The sequence below is a fragment of the Schistocerca cancellata genome, chromosome 4 (assembly GCF_023864275.1).
Source record: "Schistocerca cancellata isolate TAMUIC-IGC-003103 chromosome 4, iqSchCanc2.1, whole genome shotgun sequence".
Taxonomy (NCBI): domain Eukaryota; kingdom Metazoa; phylum Arthropoda; class Insecta; order Orthoptera; family Acrididae; genus Schistocerca; species Schistocerca cancellata.
The window spans coordinates 328,659,221-328,685,859 of NC_064629.1; the positions used below are offsets into that span (position 1 = coordinate 328,659,221).

Here is a 26,639-nt window from a genome sequence, read left to right on the forward strand (position 1 = left end):
GACACAGAGAGGACCATTACTTTCACATGAAAGGACATAAAGGATCTGTTCTCTTTCCTGTTCTGGTCATCGGGTCAATCACGATATCTCTGCATAACTACAGGAGTAAAGTATTACGTCTATCGCTTAGCCATGTCGTATATGAGGTCATTGTGTTGCTGCTGCTGCTGCTGCTACTACTTCTCCTACTACTACTATTAATTCTTGTTATTGTGGTCTTCAGTCCAAAGACTAGTTTAATGCAGCTCCCTAAGCTAATTTATCCTATGCAAGGCTCTTCATCTCTGCATAACTAGTGAAACTTACATCCATTGAACTTGCTTTTTGCGGTCAAGCCTTGGTGTGCCTCTACAATATATTCCCCCCAAATTTCCATCCGTTACCAAACTGACGATTCCTCGACGCCTCGGAATATGATCTGTCAAACTATCCTCCTTTCACTCAACTTGTGGCATAAATTCCTTCCCTCCCCAACTGCATTCAATAGCTAGTGATCCGATCTACCCATCTAATCTTCGTCATTTTCGTATGGCAAAACATTTCAGAAGCTTGTGTTCTCTCCTTCTCTGCCTTGTCCCAGTTGTTTAACATCCACATTTCACTTCCGTAAAAGGCTACACTCCAGACATATACCTTCAGAACAGGCTTTGTAACACTTATTTAATTGACATTCGATGTGAACAAGTTCCTCTTTTCCAGAAACGCTTCGTTGCTATTGTCAGTCGGCACTTTTTATCCTCTCTAAATCAGTTATTTTACTGGCCCAACAGCAAAAATCATCTGTTACATTTAGTGCCTCATTTCCTAGTCTAATCCTCTCAGCATCGCTTGATTTACTCCCATGAACTATGGACCTTGCCGTTAGTGGGGAGGCTTGCGTGCTTCAGCGATACAGATAGCCGTACCGTAGGTGCAACTACAACGGCGGGGTATCTGTTGAGAGGTCAGACAAACGTGTGGTTCCTGAAAAGGGGTAGCAGCAGCCTTTTCAGTAGTGGCAGCGGCAACAGTATGGATGACTGACTGATCTGGCATTGTAACATTAACCAAAACGGCCTTACTCTGCTGGTACTGCGAACGGCTGAAAGCAAGGGGAAACTACATCCGTAATTTTTTCCGAGGGCATGCAGCTTTACTGTATGGTTAAATGATGATGGCGTCCTCTTGGGTAAAATATTCCGGAAGTAAAATAGTCCCCCATTTGGATCTCAGGGCCCGGGTTACTCAGGAGGACGTCGTTATCAGGAGAACGAAAACTGGCGTTCTACGGATCGGAGCGTGGAATGTCAGATCCCTTAATCGGGTAGGTAGACTAGAAAATTTGAAAAGAGAAATGAATAGGTTAAAGCTAGATATAGTGGGAATTAGTGAAGTTCGGTGGCAGGAGGAACAAGACTTCTGGTCAGGTGAATACGGGGCTATGAATACTAAATCAAATAGGGATAATGACGGAGTAGGTTTAATAATAAATAAAAAATAGGAGCGCGGGCAAGCTACTACGAACAGCATAGTGATGGCATCATTCTGGCAAAGATAGACACGAAGCCCACGCCTACCATAGTAGTACAAGTTTATAAGCTAACTTGCTTCGCAGATGACGAAGAGATTGAAGAAATGTATGATGAGATAAAAGAAATTATTTAGATAGTGAATGGAGACGAAAAATCAATAGTCATGGGGGACTGGAATTCGATAGTAGGAAAAGGAAGAGAAGGAAAAGTAGTAGGCGAATATGGAATGGGGGTAAGGAATGAAAGGAGGAAGCCGCCTGGTAGAATTTTGCGCTGAGCGTAACTTAATCATAGCTAAAACTTGGCTTAAGAATCATGAAAGAAGGTTGTATACGTGGAAGAGGAAGGTTTCAGATAGATTATATAATGGTAATACAGAGATTTAGGAACCAGGTTTTAAAATGTAAGATTTCCAGGGGCAGATGTGAACTCTGACCACAATCTATTGGTTATGAACTGTATGGTAAAACTCAAGAAACTGCAGAAAAGAAGAGAATTTAAGGATGTGGGACCTGGATAAACTGAAAGAACCAGAGGTTGTAGAGAGTTTCAGAGAGAGCATCAGGGAACGATTGACTAGACCGTGGGAAAGAAATGCAGTAGAAGAAGAATGGGTAGCTTTGAGAGATGAAATAGTGAAGGCACCAGAGGATCAAGTAGGTAAAAAGTCGAGGGCTAGTAGAAATCCTCGGGTAACAGAAGAGATATTGAATTTAATTGATGAAAGGAGAAAATATAAAAGTGCAGTAAATGAAGCTGACAAAAAGGCAAACAAACGTCCCAAAAATGAGATCGACAGGAAGTGCAAAACGTCTAAGCAGGGATGGCTACAGGAGAAATGTAAGGATGTAGAGGCATATATCACTAGGGGTAAGATAGATACCGCCAAAAAAAATTAAAGAGATCTTTGGAGAGAAGTGAACCAATTTCATGGATATCAAGAGCTCAGATGGAAAACCAGTTCTAAGCAAAGAAGGGAAGGCAGGAAGGTGAAAGGGGTATATGAAGGGCCTATACAAGCGCGATGTAGTTGACGGCAATATTATGGAAATGGAGAGGACGTAGATGAAGATGAAATGCGAGTTACGTTACTGCGTGAAGGGTTTGACAGAGCAGAGCAGAGACCTAAGTCGAAACAAGGCCCCGGGAGTAGACAACATTCCATTAGAAATGTTGGAACACGTGAGGCAATACTGACCATACGACTTATCTTAGGAGATAGATTAAGGAAAGACAAACCTACGTTTCTTGCATTTGTAGACTTAGGGAAAGCTTTTGACAATGTTGTCTGGAACACTCTCTTTCAAATTCTAAAGGTGCCAGAGGTCAAATGCAGGGGGCGAACGGCTATTTACAATTTGTACAGAAACCAAATGGCAGTTATAGGAGTCGAGGAACGCGAAAAGGAAGCAGTAGTTGAGAAGGGAGTGAGACAGGGTTGTAGCCTATCTCCGATGTTATTCAATCTGTATATTGAGCAAGCAGTAAAGGAAACAAAAGAAAAATTTGGAGTAGGAATTAAAATGCATGGAGAAGAAATAAAAACTTTGAGACATTGCAATTCTGTCAGAGACAGCAACGGACCTGGAAGAGCAGTTGAACGGAATGTACAGTGTCCTGAAAGGAGGATATAAGATGAACATCAACAAATGCAAAACGAGGATAATGGCTTGTAGTCGAATTAAATCAAGTGATGCTAAGGGAATTAGATTAGAAAATCAGACACTTAAAGTAGTAGATGAGTTTTACTATTCTGGGAGCAGAATAACTGATAATGGTCGAAGTAGAGAGGATATAAAATGTAGACTGACAATGGCAAGGAAAGCGTCTCTGAAGAAGCGAAATTTGTTAACATCAAGTATAGATTTAAGTTTCAGGAGGTTTTTCTGGAGGTATTTGTATGGAGTGTAGCCATGTATGGAAGTGAAACATGGACGATAAATACAGTAGTTTAGACAAGAAGAGAATAGAAGCTTTCGAATTGTGGTGCTACAGAAGAATGCTGAAGATTAGATGGGTAGATTACGTAACTAATGAGGAGGTACGGAATAGAATTGGGGAGAAGAGGAATTTGTGGCCAACTTGACTACAAGACGGGATCGGTTGGTAGGACACGTTCTGAGGCATCAAGGGATCATTAAGGAAGTGAATAGGGTAAAAATCGTAGAGGGAGACCAAGGCATGAGCACACTAAACAGATTCAGAAGGATGTAGGTTTGCAGTAGTTACTCGAAAATGGAGAAGCTTGCACAGGATAGAGTAGCATGGAGAACTGCATCAAACCAGTCTCTGGACTGAAGACCGCAACGACATTCCATTATCCTTGTTTTACTTTTATTGATGTTCATCTTCTAAGTCCTTTTCAAGACGTTTCTTCCGTTCAATTGCTCTTCGAAATCATTTAATGACTCTGACAGAATTACGTCTTTGGCAAATCACGAAATTTTTATTTATTCTCCCTGAACTTTAATCCCCTTTCTAAATTATTTCTTGATTTCCTTCACCACTTGATCATTATGGAGACTGAACAACACTGGGGACAGACAACAATCCTGTCTCACTTCTTTCTCAACCGATTCCGTTTCATGTCCTTCGACTCTTATAACTACATCCTGGTTTCTGCACAATAACTATATAAACTTTTACTCCTTGTGTTTTCTCCCTGTTACCTTCAAAATTGTCCATCTCCATAGCTGAGTGGTCAGCTAGGCTTACTGGTGCAATGGGGACCTGAGTTCGATTCCTGGTAGTGCAAGAAATTTTTCCTAGGAGTGTTACGGAGTGTAGTCAGCCTTCTGAGGTCAACTGGGGAGTTACTTATAGCGATTGCAAGGTCAAGAAACCTGAGACGACCAGAGGAGCGGCGTGCTGACAACATGCCCCTCCATGTCCCATGCAATATGGCCTTTGACAGACGATGACATAGTGGTCGATAGGGACCGACTGGCGGATCTAAGCCCAGAACGCGGAATTTACCTTTTTCTTACCTTGAGAAGTGTAAATAATACATTCCACTTAACATTATCGAACATCTAAATCTACAAATGCAGTAAATGTATATTTGCTTTTCTTCAAATTATGATAATATAAGTCATGGATTCTGTATTGCCTCGCCTGTTGCTACATTTCTCTGGAACCCAAGTTGATCATCAACGTGGTTAGCTTGTGTCAATATTTCCATGCGTCTGAAAATAATTCGTGTCAGTATTTTGCAAAGAAGACTAGTTAAACTCATATTTATGTAATGTTTACACCTGTCATTACTTGACGTATTTGGAATTATTACATTCTTCGTGATTTTTGACAGTATCCCATCCGTCTCTCACACCTCGCATATCAGCTGAAATAGTTTAGTCATAGTATGTTCTTCCAAGTATCTGAATACTTCCAAGGGAATGTCGTCTACGCTACATTCCCTGTTTCGGCTTAGAAGTCAGAAAAGAAAATACTACGGATGGTGGTTGCACAGGGTTAGCGTATCAGCATGCACTATAATTAGAAATGTATATCAAGGGGCAGAAGAAGCTAAGTCTACCATAGTGACTGAAGATCTAATAATTCCAAGAAATCTGTAGCTATCAACATTTTCTCTGGCTTGTGAGTATTCATTCTGATCAGGAAATTGAGTGGGATATAGTTGTATGGTCCTATTGTAGGTGGACACTAACTTTGAAATCAAGCCTTAAAAATGTATTAAGACTAGTAAAATTCGACAGATACAAATTTGGACATATACCCAGGTATTCATTCCACTTAGCAAGAAAAGCAACTATCGCTAATTAAGGTGATAATTTGATGCAGAGATCGCGCTCATGCTTCGCAAAAAGGAAGCAATGAATCTAAGTAAATATTCACTTCACACGATCCTCTTGGTTGTTAATTTCAGTAAACTCAAGGATTGCCTACATTGAAAAGGGAAATGTGAACGGATCTCAGCCAAAATTCAAACTTATACTAAGTATCCTCTGAGAGCACTACCCACTCACCACGCAATCGCCAGAACAGTGTTCTCTCAGGACCTTTCAGACTACCTTGCTTTGCCGCCGTTACCCGCGCATCATTACAGGCTGGGGGAGGAGGAGGCAGTGGCGGACCAATCGCAAAAACCGCCAATTATATTCGCCAGGCGTTTGTGCAGTCGGGGGAACGCTAAAAAAGGTTAGAGGTCGTTCTTCAGCACACGCGCCAGTTTAACGGACAAAATTTTCAACGGAGTTCGGTGGAAAATTTCCACGACTTTACTCAATGACTTACTTGACGAAACGTGAACGTTGAGAAAAGACGAGCCATCTGTTGTCCTCAGTCACATCAGTCTACAGGCCACGTACGAACAAGATTCAACGGAAAGTCCCTAAAACTCTACAGAGAGAAGTAAGAAAAGCTATCCTGATCACTACTGGAACATACGCAGATTCAGTTAGCCGCACAATCACACAGTGCAGAGCTTATTCAGGTGGGGATTACGGAGAACACACATCCTCACACACAAAAGGGTCTCTACGCAGTCCTTCTCCCAGCATATAAATATAATAATAGAAAATAGCAGAAGACCAGTCTGTTAGACTAATTCCGAGAAGCTAGGTATTACAGATGACAGTTACACGAAAAGTGGCTAAAACAGGCCCTTTTCACAACAACCCGAAAAGATAGTGTCAGGGAGTGGAAGAAAGAGTGAGTTACAGAAAAATGAGTAAGAATAACGAAGAACCAGTCCTGTAGATTCACTGGCTGCATTACTAGATTTCCATCGCAGCACTCAGTATTAATTGCCTGTCCTTTCAGTTCGTACCCATCATGCTATAAAGCTACCGTGTTCTAGAGATATTTTTTGCTTCACACTTGTTGTCAGCCTGAACCACTTGTCAGACATATTTTCAGCCGACTGGGGCGGTTGAAATTATCAAAAAGCAGGAGACTTCCAGCAGTGTTACGAGTAGATACTCGTGGTTCAATGTTTGTCGACCTCCTGAAGCACGACTAACGAATGAAATAAGATTGTGATTCAACGTCCCGTTGTCGACAAGTTGATTAGAGAGGATGCTAAGCTCTGATTGAGGAAGGATGGGAAGGACATCTGCTATGTTCTTTTCAAAGGAACCTACCCAACCTCTGCCTTCAGCAATTTAGGGAAACCACGGGAAACCTAAATGAATGGCCTTAAAATCCACTATCCTCCCGAATCCGATTCCAATATTTTATTACTGCGTCACCTCGCTCTTTGCGCTTAAATGGAGTAAATATAAAAAAAATCAATTCTTGCTTTATTCGTTTCCGTCCATTTCAGCGTGATTTCAGCGTTAAAGCTAGTTAAACACTTATGAAAGATGGATACTTGTGAGGTGTGAGAAGAGCGATCTTGAAATAATGTTTATAATAAATTACAACCAGTTAGGTAAGTTATAAATCCCAACACCACGCAGCCTAACATTTTTGTAATAAGTATAATTCGCGGCCATGGAATCAGAAATACCACTATCAAACATACATTTTCAAATCACCAGCGTTAATATTGACAACAAAGTTCCCTGTAAATCAAACGTTAGTATAAATTAACCTGTTTAAAAACCTATCTAGGTTCGGTATGTGTGAAGCATTCACCATGTGTCAACTTTTATTAAATATGATCATCAGAGATCAATATGGGCATAATGAATATTGCAATAATTACCATGCTATAACAGTTACGAAATTTTTCGGTATTAAAGATGGACACTAGATGCTACATGTTAAGTTCTGAGCAATAAAATTGTCGACTCTACCTTTATACTGATTGATTTTTGTAGTTTTTCGTGAAATATCCAGTCGCCACGCGGTCAAAAGGCTCTGATCGATACTGGTTGTTTTCGGCGTCTCTAGGCTGTGCGTTTCTGTTAATGAAACAAACATATAAGATATCATTACCTTAGTTACGGCTGTGATGATGATGTTTGGTTTGTGGGGAGCTCAACAGCGTGGTTATCAGCGCCCGTACAATTACCCAATCTTTGCTCAGTCCAATTTCGCCACTTTCCTGGATGATGATGAAATGATGAGGACAACACAAACACCCAGTCATCTCGAGGCAGGTGAAAATCCCTGACCCCGCCGGGAATCGAACCCGGGACCCCGTGCTCGGGAAGCGAGAACGCTACCGCGAGACCACGAGCGGCGGACGGTTATGGCTGTGAAAGCGGCTCTTACAGGAGCCACACTAGCGTAGTTGGACAAGAACTCACCAAAGGAACCCACTGCTTCCTTATTAAAAGGATCATTCTCGGTTTGACTCGAAGTTAGAAAAAATCAGAACTCACCTCTTTCCAAATAAGATGTAGCCATCTACCTCACTGGCCGATGCCACTGACGAAGTGGACCTTCGGCGTGGCTAGTATCCGAATTTTGCGATCTGCGAGTGCTGCAGCTCAGGCCCCCACACACTATTATAAAATAAAAGTAAGCTATTTTGGATTTGAAAATTTTACAGATTAAAACTGTGTGTCGGGACAGCTCTCGAACCTCGAATTTTTCTTTCCATGGAAGTGTTACTGACCGAGCTCTCCAGGTGGGACTCAGGACATGCTTTCAGTGGTTCAAATCTGTTAGTACGTCTCGTCTGCACACTAGGCCCGTTCCGGCTGACAGTTTTGCTCCGTCTGGATATTTCGTAACTTCGCACGGAGTCAAATATTCATTTCGGAATAGATTTTCTTGAGCCGTTAGAAACGCCTTGATGTAGCAAATTAAAATTCTTGCATTAGACACAATATCCATCCGAAAAAGCAACCTTCAGAGCGTCATAGTTGTGATGACGTGATAAACTAGTAGATAAATCTACGTCTGTATTTCGCAAGCCACCTTACGTAGACAGGACAGGGGAGGGAGTGGGTAGGGTTGCGTAAGTTGATAATTAACAATCGAACGAAGGACATTAGAAATTCCAGAGATACGCTACATATTTATAAAGGTGGAAGCCACCTGTAGCGAAGAAAACCGTTGTACTAGCCTGGAATCGAGCCCCCAATCTTTGGTTTACCAGTCTGAATTATCAGAACAAACATTAAAGAAAGATTAGATGAGAAGCTGACCTTTTTTTATCAGAGAAACAATAATGTCAGGAAACTCTCGCTAGTAGCACATGCCAGTCTCCTGCTTGCCGATAAAGGCAATAGGGGAATTTAGTTGAGGCTGAGTACGGGAGAGAAAAGAAGGGAATATGGTGTGTCCACAGTAGGCAAAATATTGCTTACATATTTAAATAATGGTAAGAAAGTGCCACGAGATTACAATGCAGTCTTATAATGTGATACCTTTATCCTAGATACAAAAAATGATTAATAAATTATTATTTGTATAGATTCAAAGTTTACTGCAGTTTTGTACATAATTTCTTTTTCTACTCTGGAAGTATGAACCACGACAGAATCACGAATACATTAAATGGAGCACATTTCTTTACAGGTACAAAACAGTTTAATTTTGTAACAGCATCGACTGCAATGTTGTTATACGTTTTTAACAACTCTTATACAATGAGGTAACGAAAGTCAAGGGGGAGCGATATGCACACATACAGATGGCGTTACTATCGCTTACACTAGGTATAAAACGGCAGTGCATTAGCGGAGCTGTCATTTACACTCAGGTGATTCATGTGAAAAGGTGTCTGACGTTATTATGGCAGCACGACGGTAATTAACAGACTAGTGAACGCGGAGTGGCAGTTGGAGCTAGATGCATGGGACATTTCATTTCGGGAATCGTTAGGAAATTCAATATTCCGAGATCCACAGTGTCAAGAGTATGCCGAGAATACCAAATTTCGAACATTACCTCTCACGAATGAGAACGCAATGGTCGACGGCCTTCACTTAACGACCGAGAGCAGCGGCGTCTGCGTACAAAATGGTTCAAATGGCTCTGAGCACTATGGGACTTAACATCTGAGTTCATCAGTCCCCTATAACTTAGAACTACTTAAACCTAACTAACCCAAAGACATCACACACATCCATGCCCGAGGCAGGATTCGAACCTGCGACCGGAGCGGTCGCGCGGTTCTAGACTAAAACACCTAGAACCGCTCGACCACAATGGCCGGCCGTCTGCGTACAGTTGTCATTGCTAACAGACAGTAAATACTGCATGAAATAAACGCATAAATGAATGTGGGGCGTACGATTAACATATCCATTAGGACAGTGCGGCGAAATTTGGCGTTAATAGGCTATGGCAGCAGATGACCGACGCGACTGCCTTTGCTAACAGCACGACATCGCCTGCAGCGCCTCTCCTGGGCTCCTGACCATGTCGGTTGGACCCTAGATGACTGGAAAACTGTGGCCTTGACAGATGAGTCCCGATTTCAGTTGGTAAGAGCTAATGGCAGGGTTCGAGTATGGCGCAGACCCCACGAAGCCATGGACCGAAGTTGTCAACAAGGAACTGTGCAAGCTGGTAGTGGCTCCATAATGGTGTGGACTGTGGTTACATGGAATGGACTGGGTCCTCTGGTACAGGTGAGCCGATCATTGACTGGAAATGGTTTTGTTCAGTTAACTGGAGACCATCTGGAGCCATTCATGGACTTCATGTTCCCAAACACCGAAGGATTTTTTTTATGGATGACAATGCGTCATTTCACTGGGTGACAACTGTTCGCAATTGGTTTGAAAAACATTTTAGACAGTTCGAGCGAGGGATGTTCAGTTCGTGCTCAAAATGCTGCACCGGTAACACTTTCGCAATTATGGACGGCTATATCCCCTGACTTTTGTCATTTACAGTGTGGCAATCATATAACAATAAAATTCCTGTTAGCACGGAAGAATAATTTTCACGAAGTTTCGCTAATTCAACGAAACATACATAAATGCTTAGTACAGGTCAATGAAAGCCACCTTATTCCAACTTTTAAATATTGGTGTTAATTTTCAATCTCTCCGCAAGGTCAGAGATAATCTTAAGAAATTATTTCGCTAATTGTGACGCAACTGCATTGACTGTGGCCAAACGCCAAATAGCAGAGGATCATCTGAACTTCTTGCAGAGCATCTCGAAATGCCGCCAGTTCGTAGAACCCTAGAGTCGAACTACCCTGGGAAAACGTCTAGGCATTAAATGGAGATGATGACGTCCGTTGAATGAAAGCACTTACAGGGCGACAATTATTGAACTGTATGAAAAGAAATATAAATTAGTTACAAACTACGGCGTTCACACACTTTATTCAACATGTAAACGTCGCTACAGATATTTGGTTTTGCCACCATTGACGATGATGTGGCACAGACGAATAGCGAAATTCTGCATGACCCGCTGAAGTGTCGGAACATCGATGCTGTCGAGGACCTCCTGAATGGCTATTTTCAGCTGAGCAAAGGTGTTGGGGTTATTGCTGTACACCTTGTCTTTAACAAAGCCCCACAGAAAGGAGTCGCATTTGTTGGGATCCGGAGAATTTGGCGGCCAATCGAGGTCCATGCCAGTGGTCTCTGGGTACCCCACAACCAGAATATGGCCCCGAAAGTCCTCCTCCAGGATATAGAACGCTCTCCTGCTTCGATGGGGTCGGGCTCCGTCTTACAAGAACCACATCTTGTCGAAATCAGGGTCACTTTGGATAATGGAGATGAAATCATCTTCCAAAACCTTCACGTACCATTCGGCAGTCACCGTGCCATCAAGGAATATCACACCGATTATACTGTGTCTGATCATTGCACACCCCATCGTCACTCGTTGAGGGTGAAGAGACTTCTCGATCGCGAAATGTGGATTCTCAGTCAACAGATGCGACAGTTTTACTTACTGACGAACCCATCCAAATGGAAGTGGGCTTCGTCACTAAACCAAACCATACATATGCATATTAATTCCCATCATGCCTCGCGACCAGCCGTGCAGTTTTTTGATCGTACCAACGCAAACCGTTCAGAAGTTTTAACAATTTTATTTCTTTTAGTTCAATAATTGTCACCCTGAAGTAGAACGTAATCCCTCTTAGAGGGAGAGCTTTAGTAAAAGCATCTGACGACTTACAGTGTCAGATACAAAAAGGCTCAGCGTTACCTTCATTATTCTTCATATTATGAAAGATGTCATCCGTTATGGGTTCGTACCATTCATTCCAAAGAAAAATTGATCAAATTTCTGCTCTACATTCAAAATTTGTCCACGATGCTTCATGGAGGAAGAATACAGTGTAATTTTGTAACGATTTGCTTACCAGCTGTGGACGCTAGATTGGAGGCTTTTGACGTTTCCTTCCAGGTAGGGCTCCATCAAGGATTGAAGATTAAACATCTCCAGTACCTTCGCTTGGACCCGAATATAAAATACACTTCCTGAACGAGGCTGCAATGTGCTCGTGACCAGCAAGAACGAGCGGAACGTGTCCGAAACAGTCGATAAGCCACTATGGTTAACGTAGTATCAGATTTTATTGCAAGGTCTGCCCACCTTGTATCGGAAAGGAGAATGAGACACGTCTTCGCTGGACATCGGAGTCCATTTCCAAGTGGGACTCATCACTGAAGACAATTCTACTCGAGTCAATGAGATCCCATGCCGGAGACGTGTCTGGAGGCGCCCTGGACAGCAGTGAGATACCAACCTGACTGCCCCCACCAATAAAGCCCGAAAACTACGAGCAATGGTCTGGTGTGCCATTTCTTTTGGCAGCAGGACTCCTTTGGTTCTCATCCACTGGAGATTTGTGGTAAATTCCTATGGGACCAAACTGCCGAGGTCATCGGTCCCTAGGCTTACACACTGCTTAATCTAATTTAAACTAACTTACGCTAAGGACAACACACACACACCCATGCCCGAGGGAGGACTCGAACCTCCGACGGGGGGAGCCGCACGAACAACGGTAAGGCGCCCCAGACCGCGCGGCACGCCCCGTTTTGTTGTCATTCATGGCAACCCACCCTGAGCTTACGTTTCAGCAAGATAATGCCAGCCCGCACGCGGTGAGAGTTTCTACTGCTTGTCTTCGTGCTTGCTACTTTGGCCTGCAAGATTGTCGTGTCTCTCCCCAATTGAGAACGTTTGGAGCGTTATGGGTACAGTCCGCCAACCAGCTTGGGATTTTGACTTTCTAACGCTCCAATTGGAAAGAATTTGACGCGATATCCCTCAGGAGAACATTCAACAACTTTATCAATCAATTCCAAGTCAAATAATTGTTTACATAAGGGCCCAAGAAGGACCAACACGCTATTGACTTGTTCAGTTTGTGAAGCTCTCTCTTAAGTAAATCATCCAGTTTTTGTGAAATTGTAATCATTTGTTTGTCTGTATATGTATATTACATCTACCAATTTCCGCCCCATGCCGATAATTCTCTCATTGTGCATCGTTTTTTGTCTTAGAGTATATTTGGTAAAATATGTTACAGTTCCTTCCATTTCATTTACTGGGGGAGTTAGTGCTTATATTCTGTGTGTAGCCACAAATGTAAAACTGTGTGGTGTGTTCCTTGTGATAACGACGTGCTGCCATGTAAATGTTAATCTGTGGTTTTGTGAAGAAGACTCTGCATCTTATAAACTAATGAGACTCGTGTGAGAAAAGCGACAGTACATCTGCTTGTATTTGGGTGGTTCCTGCAACAGCGACCGGGACGCAGCGAGGGGAAGTCGGTTGAAAATAAAATCTCTGTTATGACACACACTGAAGTTTATTACATCTACAGTACCCAAACCGCTAGAAAACCATTAGCATAGCATTGCAGAAGTCAGCACATGTAATACGCTACTGGTTTTAACACATGACTAATAGTAATTCTAGCTACAAAACTCTTACTACTGTAAGAGGGCAATAGCTATGTCTTCTAGGTTTAGGGGAAAATTAACGAGTTTCAGCACCGCTACCAACTACCATGGCATTCGCATTTTTCAGCCCAGTAAGCCTACATGGCATAATAAAGTCACCCAATCTCCACTAGTTCTGAGCTATAGCATGTTTGCCAAGGAAGTAAGAAAGAATCCTGGCCAGATTGGATGTACTGCTGTAAGTGACAGCCAATCACAGTGCGACCATACGGGCAACATGTCTTCTTTTTCTGTCATGTTATAATATTTTCTGAGGTTAAATTCAAGTTTTATTGCCTCAGTCAGACTTGTCTGTATCGTAAGTTTCTATATCTATCCTTTAAACGTCAGTTTTAATATTAGTCTATTACTCTGATTATGAGGGCAAGACTCAGAGTAATGTCTGAGAAATTTTTGTGTGAAAACTATTAAAGCATATTACATAAAACCAACATTATTAACGTTATACATATTTAGTTCACATGTATACATATTTTCAGCCCTCTGTCTCTAGAGGGCTTCGACTTGTAGCGAGTAAAACGGCAGTATGTAACGTAATTATGTTGATGTATGAAAAACAGCGTGCTGTAATAGACTTTCGAATTCCAAGATTTCGTCCACACATGAAGCACCCTCTTCTTCAGCATGACAATGTCAGACCACAAACGATTGATGCGACATCTGCAACTATCCAACGCCTTAAGTAAACTGTCGCTGCTCATCCTCCATTCAGTCACCACTTGGTACTACCGGATTTTCCTCTGTTTCCAAAACATAAAGAACACCTTCAAGTACTTCACTTTCAAACAATGACTCTGAGCACTATGGGACTTAACTTCTAAGGTCATCAGTCCCCTAGAACTTAGAACTACTTAAACCGAACTAACCTAAGGACATCACACACATCCATGCCCGAGGCAGGATTCGAACCTGCGACCGTAGCGATCGCGCCGTTCCAGACTGTAACGCCTCGAACCGCTCGGCCATCCCGGCCGGCTACTTCACTTTGATAGTGATGAAGCAGTGCAAGCAGAGGCGAGGTTGTGGCTCCATCTAAAAAGCATACATTCTATCTACAGTGATGGTATCAACAAACTGGTCTCTCGTTGAGAGAAATGTGTTACTCGCCAGGGTGACTATGTTGAGAAACAAATATGTAGACATGAAAAATAAAAATGTAGAATGTTAATAACCTTTCGTTTATTTGAAAAGCTTTAAGGGTTTTCTCATTAAAAATTCAGAGTCTTTGCTTTTAAGCACGCCCTTCGTTCTGTGAGTTGGTGAGACAGTATTTGGCGGGCAGCCGTAGTTGTCCTTGCTATTTGTGGACACCTACCAGAGCACGTTGTGGCCTACACGGCGGTGATTTCCGAGAATTTGTACTGTGCTTGAGAGACAGGTATCATCACTAGAAACTCGGGGCACCCGCCCTGCCCAGCACAGAAAGCCAAACGCAGAGATAAAAATTGCCTAGCTTCTTGAAGTTGTTGCAATAGCTGGATGGGAGTACTGTATCGTTACAGTGTATGTCTTCTGGTTGCTGTGGTGGCTGACTATCTGTTCGCACATTTGTATCACTTTTCTGCACTGTTTAAAGCACATTTCGCTTTTCTCAATGTTTTTATCGTGAGGCTGACACAACACAGTATACTAGTTTCTAATATATCGCTGTATATCTCCTCTATATGCAATATTAGAATGGCAGATTTTGACAATATACCACAATATGTACACAAGGTTGACTCCAAATAAACAATAGTTGCTCAGAGATGTTATACGTTGACAGAGATGCTTCACTTAGTTTTCACCTGTTTGACTTGAGAGATAGCAATGTAGCAATACGCAGCATGTGGTATAATTTGACTATTTTACTTAACTGTGAGCTAATATAGAAACTGGTACGCTTAAAATAAGGTACAGTGATGACAGGTTGGTATAATTTAAAACAAAATACTCGAAACATTTTTACGTATGATGATGGACAGCCGGCCACGGTGACCGAGCGGTTCTAGGCGCTTCAGTCCGGAACCGCGCGACTGCTACGGTCGCTTGTTCGAATCCTGCCTCGGGCATGGATGTGTGTGATGTCCTTAGGTTAGTTAGGTTTAAGTAGTTCTAAGTTCTAGGGGACTGATGACCTCAGATGTTAAGTCCCATAGTGCTCAGAGCCATTTTGATGATGGACAGGTCTTGGAATAAACAAAGATATTCCTATAAATTAATAGTTGTTGGATTATATATTCACTAAACTCTCTGAAACACGATCATACACGAGAACGATGTACTGGTTAGTTACAAATATTAGATTATGAGGTTGGTGAAGTTGCTGAGAAACGTTCTGCTCTTAAATTATCTTTTCCCCCTTTCCTGTTCTATTCGAAAATGACTTGTGGAAAGAATGATTGTCGCTAAGTTTCTGAATCAGCTCTACTTTCTCTGTTTTTCTCGTTGTCGTCATTTCGTGAGACGTGTGTGGGAGAAAGTAATGTGTTGCCCGACTCTTCCTAGAACGAACTCTTGCGAAATGGCAGTAGTAAATCTGTGCGTGATGCACAACGCTCCTTCTGTGGCATCTGCCACTGGAGTTTGTTCAGCATCTCCTTAATGCTCTCTCGACGATTAAAGGATCCCGTGACGAAACGTGCCACTCTTAGTTGGATCTGTTCTATCTCTTCAATGAATCCAACCTGGCAAAGGTCTTAAACTGGCGACCAATACTCAACAATCGGCCGAATAAATATTTTGTAAGGCACGTCTTTCGTGTATGAAGTACATTGCCTGAAAAGTCTTGCAAAGAATCTGCCAGGTGTCTGCTTTTCCTACTGTTTGTTTAATGTGGTCATTTTACTTTAGGTCACTTCGGGTGGTTTCTCCTAGCTATGTTACGGTAGTTACTACTTTTAGTGGTTTGTCGCCAGTAGTGTAATCGAAAACTGGTTTATTTACTCACCTATCAATGTACAATATGTTGCATTTATTTACGTTCAGGTTCAGCTTCCAGTCCCTGCAGCAGTCTTTGGTCGTCTTCATAGACACAGTCACACAGTCCGCTACAGTCTTGTGGCATTGCTGCCTTCTAATAGACACAGCAACGTCTTCGAACAACCTTATCGAGTTTCTGACATATCTACAAGATCAGTTATACGGCTGTTACAAAACGATACCGACAGACTTCGAGGGGCTGTAAAGGTTGTCGCGAGGAACAAATTGAGGACAGGGACACGTATCCAGAAACGTCATCCAACGACGCTACAGAGCGTCGAAGTTACAAGCGTCGGCGCTTGCCGCTTGCCCTCCCCTCTGGCAGCAAACTTGACTTACTACGCCGACTGATCGTGGGCGGAACGTCTCGCAACGTTGTTTGTTACTCAGTGATCGAGACTAATTGCCACGATCGCCAATGGAGCAGATGTAGCCGCTACTGCGTAGACCGGCCTTGTATCCTATGAATGTGATCCGCTGTTGCCTCAGTGGTGACGGCTTCGGGCATAGGTTTATATCTGCAGTTTATTTTTCTCGTGGAACCCTTGAAATCTCCACTGTTTTACGGTATACAGAAGAATAATAAATTGCAGATGGAAACCTGTGTCCGAAACTGTCATCCACCGATGCAGCGAGCATCCGATTCGTAGGGGAGAAAGCCTATGTACGGAGCAGTTAGCTCCGTCTTCGCCACTGGCAATTGTGGCAATCAGTCGAGTTCACTATACGTATAACAAATAACATTGCTAGACTTTCCACCTAACGTCCGTCAGCGTACAGAGCCACGTTTGCTGCCGGAGGGATGGCCTAGGGACAGGCGCCGGCGCACATAACTTAGACGCTCTGCATCATCGTTGGCTGACGTTTCCGGACTCGGGCTCCTATCCTCAATTTGTTCCTCACGACACCGTCTACAACCCCTCTAAGTTTGTCAGTGTTGTTTTGTAACACCCTGTGTATACAGGGTTATTCATAGTACCTCTAGATTTCAGAAGACATCAGTGGATAGAGCATCTCTCCAAATTTCGGTTCGCAATACGCTCCACGGCGAAGTTGCAGAGCAGCCACCAGGGGGACGGGTGTGTCAGTACATGCAGACAAATTATGTACTCCATATAGTCGGATCGAATTAGTTCACACCTGAAGACCGACAACCAAATCAACATATTTGTAAAGCGGGCTGCTGTCCTTGCGTCATCAGAGGCATTTGGAGCAGCAGCTTCAGTGAACTGCAGACGTGTATTGACGTTTGTGCAAGACAAGCCTGGTGCCCATATTGAGCACCTGAAATGTCATTTAAGAACTTGGAGAGATTATCTATCTGTCCACTGATACGTATCTATTTACCGTACGTCTTGCGGTTTTAGCGCAGACGTCTTCCAAAATTATGGAGGTACCTACAGTTGGGTGCAGCTTCATAAGGAGAGGATGGCTGCGAAGTGGTGCAGCAATTGTCGTCGTGGGAAAGCTGGACAGGAGCAGAAATGATAAGCAAATAAAAAACAGAAGATTAACTTAACTTTTATTTCTCCAAATTTAGGAAGACTCTATAAAGGGTGAAAAGTATTTAAACCGACAAACTCTGGGAGGTTTTAGGGGACATAAAAACAAATATTTTTCCCTAATGTCATTTTTTCCTATGAGGAATATTTAAACTGGTACAGGAAGATATCTCTGGCGGCAAATTAATTAAACCAACAAACACTTTTCCATTTTTTTATGACCAAGTGACAACACAGTAACACAACCCAATTTCAATTACAGTAGATCCTCTTCTGATGCAACAGGAGTTGCGTAAACAAGGTTGCGTATCTCTCCCCACACAAAAAAGTCCAGAGGGGACATATCTGGAGATTGAGCAGGCCATGGTACAGGACCCCCTCTGCCAGTCCTCGTTTCTGGGAACCGTCGGTGCAGGAATCGACGCACACGACGACTGAAAGGTGCCGGCGCCCCGTCATGTTGGAACCACATGCGTTGTCTTGTAGGGAGCGGGACGTCTTCGGGCAATTCTGGCAATGCTCTTGAGAGAAAATTGTAATAGTGCCTGCCATTTAATGGCCTAGGTAGCAGGTACGGCCCAATTAAACAGTCTCCAACAACACCGACCTGTGCTCTGGGTGAATAATCAACTGGTTCCAGGTTGTGCACGCCCGGGTTCCCGGGTTCGATTCCCGGCGGGGTCAGGGATTTTCTCTGCCTCGTGATGGCTGGGTGTTGTGTGCTGTCCTTAGGTTAGTTAGGTTTAAGTAGTTCTAAGTTCTAGGGGACTGATGACCATAGATGTTAAGTCCCATAGTGCTCAGAGCCATTTGAACCATTTTTTTCCAGGTTGTGTACAAGCTGTAAGTGAAATGGACGTAACAATTGCTCTCGAAAGACTGTTCTTACATTCGTCTCATTCGTCCGCATGTTGCGTGCAATTGCACGAGTGCTGATTGAAGGATCCCGCTCCACATGCTGCAAGACAGCTTCCTCAGATTGCAGCGTTCTTACCATGCGACGGCGTCCCTGTGCAGGTAATCTGCTAAATGACCCGGTCTCACGCACACATTGGTACACAGCAGCGATTAGGATGTTGTTGTTGATAAACCCGCCGTGCAGCTCGTCCCTTGTGGTGCGCTATGTAGTACGCACCAACCATATCAGTGTACTCACTCCAGGTGTATCGCTCCATTAGTAAACAGAGACAATGTGTAATGTCTCTTGCAGAGGTCTCTCCGCGATATTTTCAGAAATTTTATAAATTATATAACTCAGTACATATCTCGAAATATCTCTTCTTATCTTACCGATTCCTAAACTTTAATATACGATGATTATCAATGCAAAGTAGTTTCAAACCCTATTATTCCTTGGAGCGTCCATTTACTCCATGGAATAGCTTCTCTGATATCTATGTTTTCTCTTATGAAAAGAATGAAGGAGATCTTGCGGATTAGCCGTGAAAGATTGAAGACGTATATGTATGTATTGTTGAGCTAGTCGCCATCGTGATGAGATTCTGTATGAGAAGGAATTTAATACATGAACTAAACTAAAGTAAGTGTGTTCACGTATTATTTAACTGATTATTATTGACAGTGTCTGCTTACTACGCTGTGTTGCACGGGATCAGTGGGGAACGCCTGATTTACACTGGACGAACCTGCCGTTTTGTATGCTCAATGTATCCAGCTTATTACTTTCAATAAATGGGCTAACACGGTCTTACCAGCAGATCTCCGGTCTTCCCCATGTGATCACCGAAAGTTAATAATTATTACAAATGTTCTCAGGAGATCGACTGACAATTTTCGTAGCACCGAGACTTCGAAATTGCTTCACTGCCTTATGGAATTTAAGTTAAGCTCAATTTAATCAGGATAGAACGGTATTGAACTGTGTGAATGTGATAAGCTTGCTTTGTGAATGAAAATTCCCTTAATATACGCATGTTTTTTACTATCCTGATCAGTGAAGCTAAATCAGGCCGGTGTGAGAGAGGTTTTTAAATTTTAGATCCCACAAAAAAATATTAAAAATGCACTACGACACTGGTGGACAGCAGTTGCCTGCAACTGAAAAGCGTAATACGCCCTCTAACAACTGAAGATAGTAATACGGCCTCTAACAACTGAAGAGAGTAATATGGCCTCCATCAGTTTAAATAATCCTCATAGGAAAAAATGACATTATGGAAAAATATTTGTTTTGATGTCCCCTACAACCTCCCAGAGTTTGTCGGTTTAAATAATTTTCGCCCTGTATAAATACTGCAATAAGAAACAGAGCCCCGCTCATCAATATCGAAAGGGAAGAGTTACGCTGTACTAAGCACGAACTGTGGTGTCGACTAGATCGCGTCTGTGTAGTGTCACGTGGTGATGTGATACTGACAAGGGAACCTCCCCATCGGACCCCCCTCAGATTTAGTTATAAGTTGGCACAGTGGATAGGCCTTGAAAAGCTGAACACAGATCAGTCGAGAAAACAGGAAGAAGTTGTGTGGAACTATGAAAAAAATAAGCAAAATATACAGACTGAGAAGTCCATGCATAGTGTAAGCTCAGGAGCGGCGTGGTCCCATGGTTAGCGTGAGCAGCTGCGGAACCAGAGGTTCTTTGTTCAAATCTCACCTCTAGTCAAATTTTTTTTTTATTTTCAGACAATTGTTATCTGTCCGTCCGTCCGTCCGATGCAAGGTAACTGCGCCGTAGTATAGGGAACGCTACACCTTATCAAACATCGAAACACACGACGTCAGTCGACTACAGCGCACGGAAGAGACGGAAGAGAGAATATTCCTGCTAACGAGGCTTGCGATCAAATGTTTTCGGTTCCCATTGGAGAGGCACGTCCTTTCGTCTACTAATCACACGGTTTTGCGGTGCGGTCGCAAAACACAGACACTAAACTTATTACAGTGAACAGAGACGTCAATTAACGAACGGACAGATCATAACTTTGCGAAAATGAAGAAAGTAAACGTTTCACTCAAGGGAAGAGTTGAACCAAGGACCTCTCGTTCCGCAGCTGCTCACGCTAACCACGAGACCACGGCGCTCCTGAGTTCACACCATCCTTGATGTTGCCTATCTTGTGCATGGACAACTCAGATTGTATATTTTGCTTATTTTTTTCATAGTTCCACACAACTTCTTCCTGTTTTCTCGATTGATCTGTGTTCAGTTTTTCAAGGCCTATCCACTGTGCCAACTTATAACTAAATCTGAGGAGGGTGCGATGGGGAGGTTCCCTTGTGAGCTCGAGTGGGCTAAGCAGCTGCTGCCGGCTATCCTATAGCGCGGCGGCAGAGTGTCCTCGTGATACGGAGCTGCTGGAGGTTTGGCTTAATGGCTGCGCACAATCGGGCCCGCCCGATCGCGCGCGACCGCTGCCGGCATCGAACAGAAACCTGCAATTCTGATACCAATGTATCGATATGTGAATCCACACCTACAAATAATCCTCTGTTGTAAACAGTAACACTCCTATCACAAGTCTTTGCGGTGCCATTGAAATCACCTCTACATCTGCGGAATCTGTTCATTTGAGAGGATATGATGAGTTGTGGCACAAAATTTCTTTTCTGACCACGTATTCATTAGAGACAGTTGAGTACAGGGCTACGATATTTGTTACAGGGAGCAGCTACGTGCCGTCGACGTGGACGGCGCAGTTCCCGGCCAGCACGCACAGCCCCAGCCCGTTCCACCGGCAGACGCCCAGCCAGGGCTGGCCGCCACTGCCCAGCAGCCAGCCGGCGCCCCCCGCCGACTGGCCGGCGTCGCCCGCGGTAGCAGCGGCGGCCGAGGCGGCGCCCACGGCGTGGCTGCCCAGCGCCAGCACGGCGAGCGCGCCGCACCAGCTGGGCCTCGAACACGCGGCCGTCGGCGCGGGCTTCGGCTTCGGCGGCCAGCCCGACAACGGCGCCGCCAAGCCCACACCGGCTGCCGCAGCCGCCTCGGCACTGCTCGCCGCCGCCCTAGTGCTCCGCTTGTAAACAAACTGGTCACAACTCCTGCGGACCTCACTCTCACAGGAGCATCGTGTACGTGTGAAACATGTCTAGATCCACCAGACTGTACTCTCAGATCTGTCATTCTCCGTACCATTCAGTTCTCTTCTTCGGCGATATTTTTCGATTAGCCTCTACAAAAGTTGGACAACTATTTGTCATATCATTTGCGACATGTCGAAACTGTATATCACACGAGGAGGTGAAAGCAAGTACTTGATATTCGCCGACATTTCTCTTCTGACTGAGGCGCACTAGCCCACAGCGAAGGAATAAAAGCTTCAACTTGTCATTATTTCTTCTTAATTCCGACAGCTTTCTACTGCTGTTGTATTTGCCTAGAACTCCTAGGAATATTATTGATACAACGCAAAATCGATTAAAGGTAAAACACCTCTATTCCAACCGACGTAGCTGAAGCCCCCTCCACGATCCTAAGAGACAGGTCTCACAAAGGAATGTACTCAACACCCCGCAAACTCACGAGGAGCAAAATTCTACAATTCTTCTTAGACTCCAAAGAGCCTCTCAGAAGATCCTATATAGAGGGAGTGTGACCAACACGGTGTGAATTCCATAGAGACAAAATTAATGCCATTCTGCCGGCGCTACCGAAAACTGCTCCCATGATCCTCTAGGATCAACATCGTATAAACTCCTCCAAGAGTAAAATTTCGCCATTCTTCCTAGACTCCAAAGAACCTTTCCTGCGACCCTTTAAGGTTAGTGCCTTAGGAACATAGCGCCTTAGTAATACAATCAACACAGAGTAAATTCCACCAAGAGTTAAAAAAAATCGTTGTTAAGTTACAGCCATGAATCTGTGGTATCCAACTCACAGCCATATATATTCTTCCGGGAGTCCTGCTTCCACAGCATCTTGGGAGAGCCTCTTTGAAGTTTCGAAGGAATGTAAGTGAGCCCGTGGCATGTTCATCCCATTAATCACTTTTGAGACTCGACCAGGGACTCAATCGAAAGTTTGCTGCTCACGAAACAGATTCCACCCTCGGCCTGTCCCCGCCACAGTGTTAACCTGTCACAAATGATATCTTGAGAGTAATACAATTTCATTTTTTCCGATGAACGCCAGTCACAGAGAAATTTCGACAGTCACATTCATATAAAAACGTCCATGTGCCAGGTCACTTACAATTCAGCATCCGCTAATGTTCTCCTTTTAATTTTCAAGATGAAGTTGCATAAACTGCGTCGGCAACAGACCGACTTGCTCGTGTTTGGCACTAAAGTAAGCTATAGAACGGCCTAGCGAACTTGTTTCAAGTTTTGTTCGGTATGATTCTCACTCAAGTCTTCATACTTTAATTAACCAACACACATGTAAAGAAGAACTGAAAAATCGCTTCCTCATTAAGGACAGTATTCATTGGGTAAGACGAAAGTTAGTGCGTCATTTAGTTAATTACTTGCTTCGTTAGCTATTTACTTAAATTTTCCATAAATTATTTACACGCCATGTCAGACTGATGTGGAATGAGACGGCTTAAACGCTATTCTAGAATTAATTTTGAAGTCTATTAAAAAGAAGGAGCCCATTTACACAATAGTACAAGTTTAGCAATAGCATATACGTATGCTGTTCTTTTGTACTGTACATACTACTAAACATATAATCGTCTATTCAACTGAGTGAATTGTCAGGAAAACATATGTTTTCAATTTATTTTAAGAAATAACTTTGGTATCTGTCGTATATTTTACTTCGACAGACAGGTGATCACAAATCTTTGTCGCAACATAATTCATTTTTTAGTGAAATTTGGTATTCAAGATGATCATTAAGGTCATTTTAAAACAGAGCCATGACGTGCACTTAAAGCGTTTAAATGAACGTAGGTTTCAGAGTACGTTCAAGTCATGTCCACTGAAATTTCTTTATAATGTTAAATACTGGTTCACTCGTAGCGAGATACTTTCCTTTTTACTTTGTACGTCAAAAAGCAGATCGTCCTGCCACCTAAACCCCTACATTATCATTACCGATTTTTTATTTCGCTGAAGGTGATTTTCAATAAAATATCTCGCTGACTGATAATGGGATGTGAAGGCTTCCTAAGTGGAATGCACAGTAGCTTTTGAGGCACTGATTCGCATTTCAATGGCCTTGAATGGATTTGATTAAACTGGCATATTACGACGGAAAAATGTCTTTAGCATTCATAACATTTTAAGACTTTTTTAGGTTTCAAAAGTTCTAAGCATATCAGTGTTTGCGCAGGATGGGGAAATAACCTCTCACCAACGTGTACCTGATGGTTTCTTTATATAAGAAGTAACGTATGCTAACCTTCACTAGAAAAATTCATATTTATATCACTGGGGAACAATGACTCTATCGCCATTTATATAAGAGTGATTTTAGGATTACTTTGTGAGGCTGAATTAAAATATGTTTTTGATTTTGGTTGATTCACGCTAGCTTTTGAGATAATCATCATTTTATAGAAATAAATAAACAGAACCGAAAAGTATTAGACTACATGAATAGCTTTCGCTATTAAAAAAGTCGTTACAAACTATATATGAACCACACAATGGAAATGGAGTCTGGATATGAGATTAGAAATTTCTGTGTGTTTGATTTTCTCCTGTACGACACGTTGCAGATTGCAGCAGTTGTATGCTATATCTGTTCAGTCTATCCTTATACCTTTCCTCCGTCACTTTGACGCCATGATGGAACCTATCACCTTACCAAAATTTCCATGAAATCTTCTTGAGTGGCTGTGGATAAACTGAACCTTCATCCTCATCCTAGCTCCCAAATTCTGAGAGTTTGCAAGGATGTTGCAGACCAATTCTTCATAGGTGCATATTTTATGGTTGTCCAAGATGTACCTTACAACAGAGAAAAAGCAATGTCATTATTGGTAGTGCAATTTGATCCATGCACGAGTTTGCAAATACGAGCAGTATCGAAGGTTTCCTGCTTATTGCTGAGTCCAGGAAGGGATCGCCAGACATACGTGAAACATTTTCTATTTCTATCCATGGCCTTCACAAATTGTTTCATTAGACCTAGTTTTATGTGCAGTGATGAAATAATTAGTTTCTCTCTGTCAACCAAAGATTCATTTACGATGTTCACTACACTAGGTGTCATTTGTTCCTTTGTACGCCATTTACCTTTCTCCAATGATCCTGTTGTGCTCTGTTATCGCACATGCATATGAAACACGAGTACTTCGTATACCCACTTTGCTGCCACAGTAAGAATTTTACCATCTTGAGAGCAACTGATGTTAATCATAAATTTTCCGCAAGACCATCTTTACATTTCCATAAAACTCATAGATCTGTGCTGAATGAGCAATAGAAACAGGTTCGTAGCAGTTACCATTTTGTAATAGCACACATTTCGTGCTTTTGCAGAACCTAAACATAAAAAGCCTCCCATCCTCTGGTCCACACTGCGGTAAACTATCTTAATAAGTGGATCAGGGATATTCTTGCAGTGCACGACTTTATCATCTTCACTGAACTATGGAAGAAGATCTCAAGGGTTCAGATACTTTCTTAGACTGGAGTCTCATGTGAGATCACTGAGTTCTTCCTGTGAGAAATTCTGAGGTACTGAACCACTTCCTCCCTATTCAAATCCACTGCTACTAACACAATCCTGTTATTCGGCCTCTGACAGTGGAATTTGTGGGAGTGTGCTAAACACTGGTAAGGAACGTCTGTGTTTTGAGTAAGAGATTGCCTTGCTGGCTCCGGATCTGGACACTCCTGCTTACGTTTTCTGTTTCAATTGAAGCCTTTTCTACATACAACAACATTAAAGTAACAGTCATCGTGATGATTTCTTGGTTCTCCCCATATCATAGCACTCCAGAACAGAAACTTCCAGTTACCCATTTTTTCACTGTTTTAGACTTTCCACACGACTTTTACAATCATTATGAGGAAGGGGAGGGGAGGGGGAGGGGAGAATTTAGCTTGGTACCCAGAGTGCATTCTGAACTATGCAAGATGTGCTCCCTTGACAGTGATGTCTTACCTGTTAGTGTGGAGAGCGTATTCACCAAAGATATAACAGAAATCATCAGGATAATTTAAAGAACCCCTATTCCAGCACAAATGAAGAAAATTTAGGCATCCAAACTACAGTTTTGAGAAGAATTATCCTTACGAAAATAGAAACAAAAAGTGTATAAGCCTGAATGGAAATGTAAACACAGTAGAATCTTAAATACCACGATACTACAGGAAAACGAAACAAAAAAACAACACTAACAATAAAAAGATAGGTCCAGATTTCTTGGTACAGCTGTCTGCAGCGAGGGGAAATTGAAACATAACGCTTTTTAAAGAAAGCTGTACGTCTGAAAACTAGAGACGATTAGCAAAAATGAAAGTACGTTAGGATTCAGGATCATCGGAACATCCGAAAATCCTTGCAGAATCACCAGGAATTTAGAAGAAAAATATTTTTGTACCCAGATGAATTAGCTGAACAAGTATCATCTCTCTTCTGTATACTGCCACGTACGCCGCATATTTACGAAATTTTCGGAATAAAAAACTATTAAAAGCAGATCGTTAATGTGCACTTCATAGCAAGTTATTTTCAAAGCAAAGTACCCTCTGGTAATACATAAACATAGAGGTCCTGTAACTGCAGGGTCGCTTTAGTCAAAGATAAATTAAAGTGGTATGCAGTTACATAGCTGGTAAAAACTCATATCTAACTTAACGTGCATACTAATTTGTTAGTTTTTTAAAAGAGAATTGTTTCTGCTAAGCGATAATAGTTAATCACTCTCATTCGATAATTCAGTCCTTTTTAAAATGTTGGCTGTTATAAGTATGAATTTACTAAAGTTTTCGACA

The 26,639-nt window shown here is 42.5% G+C and overlaps 1 protein-coding gene across 1 annotated transcript in view; it reads left to right on the forward strand.

The window, feature by feature from the left end:
* LOC126184192 (uncharacterized) overlaps positions 1-21,770 on the forward strand; it is a 514,613-nt gene extending 492,843 nt beyond the window's left edge. Inside the window, exon 8 of the mRNA XM_049926560.1 lies at positions 21,412-21,770. Within this exon, the coding sequence (XP_049782517.1) occupies positions 21,412-21,770 (359 nt within the window). The remainder of the gene's footprint in view (positions 1-21,411) is intronic.
* The last annotated feature ends 4,869 nt before the right edge of the window (positions 21,771-26,639 follow it).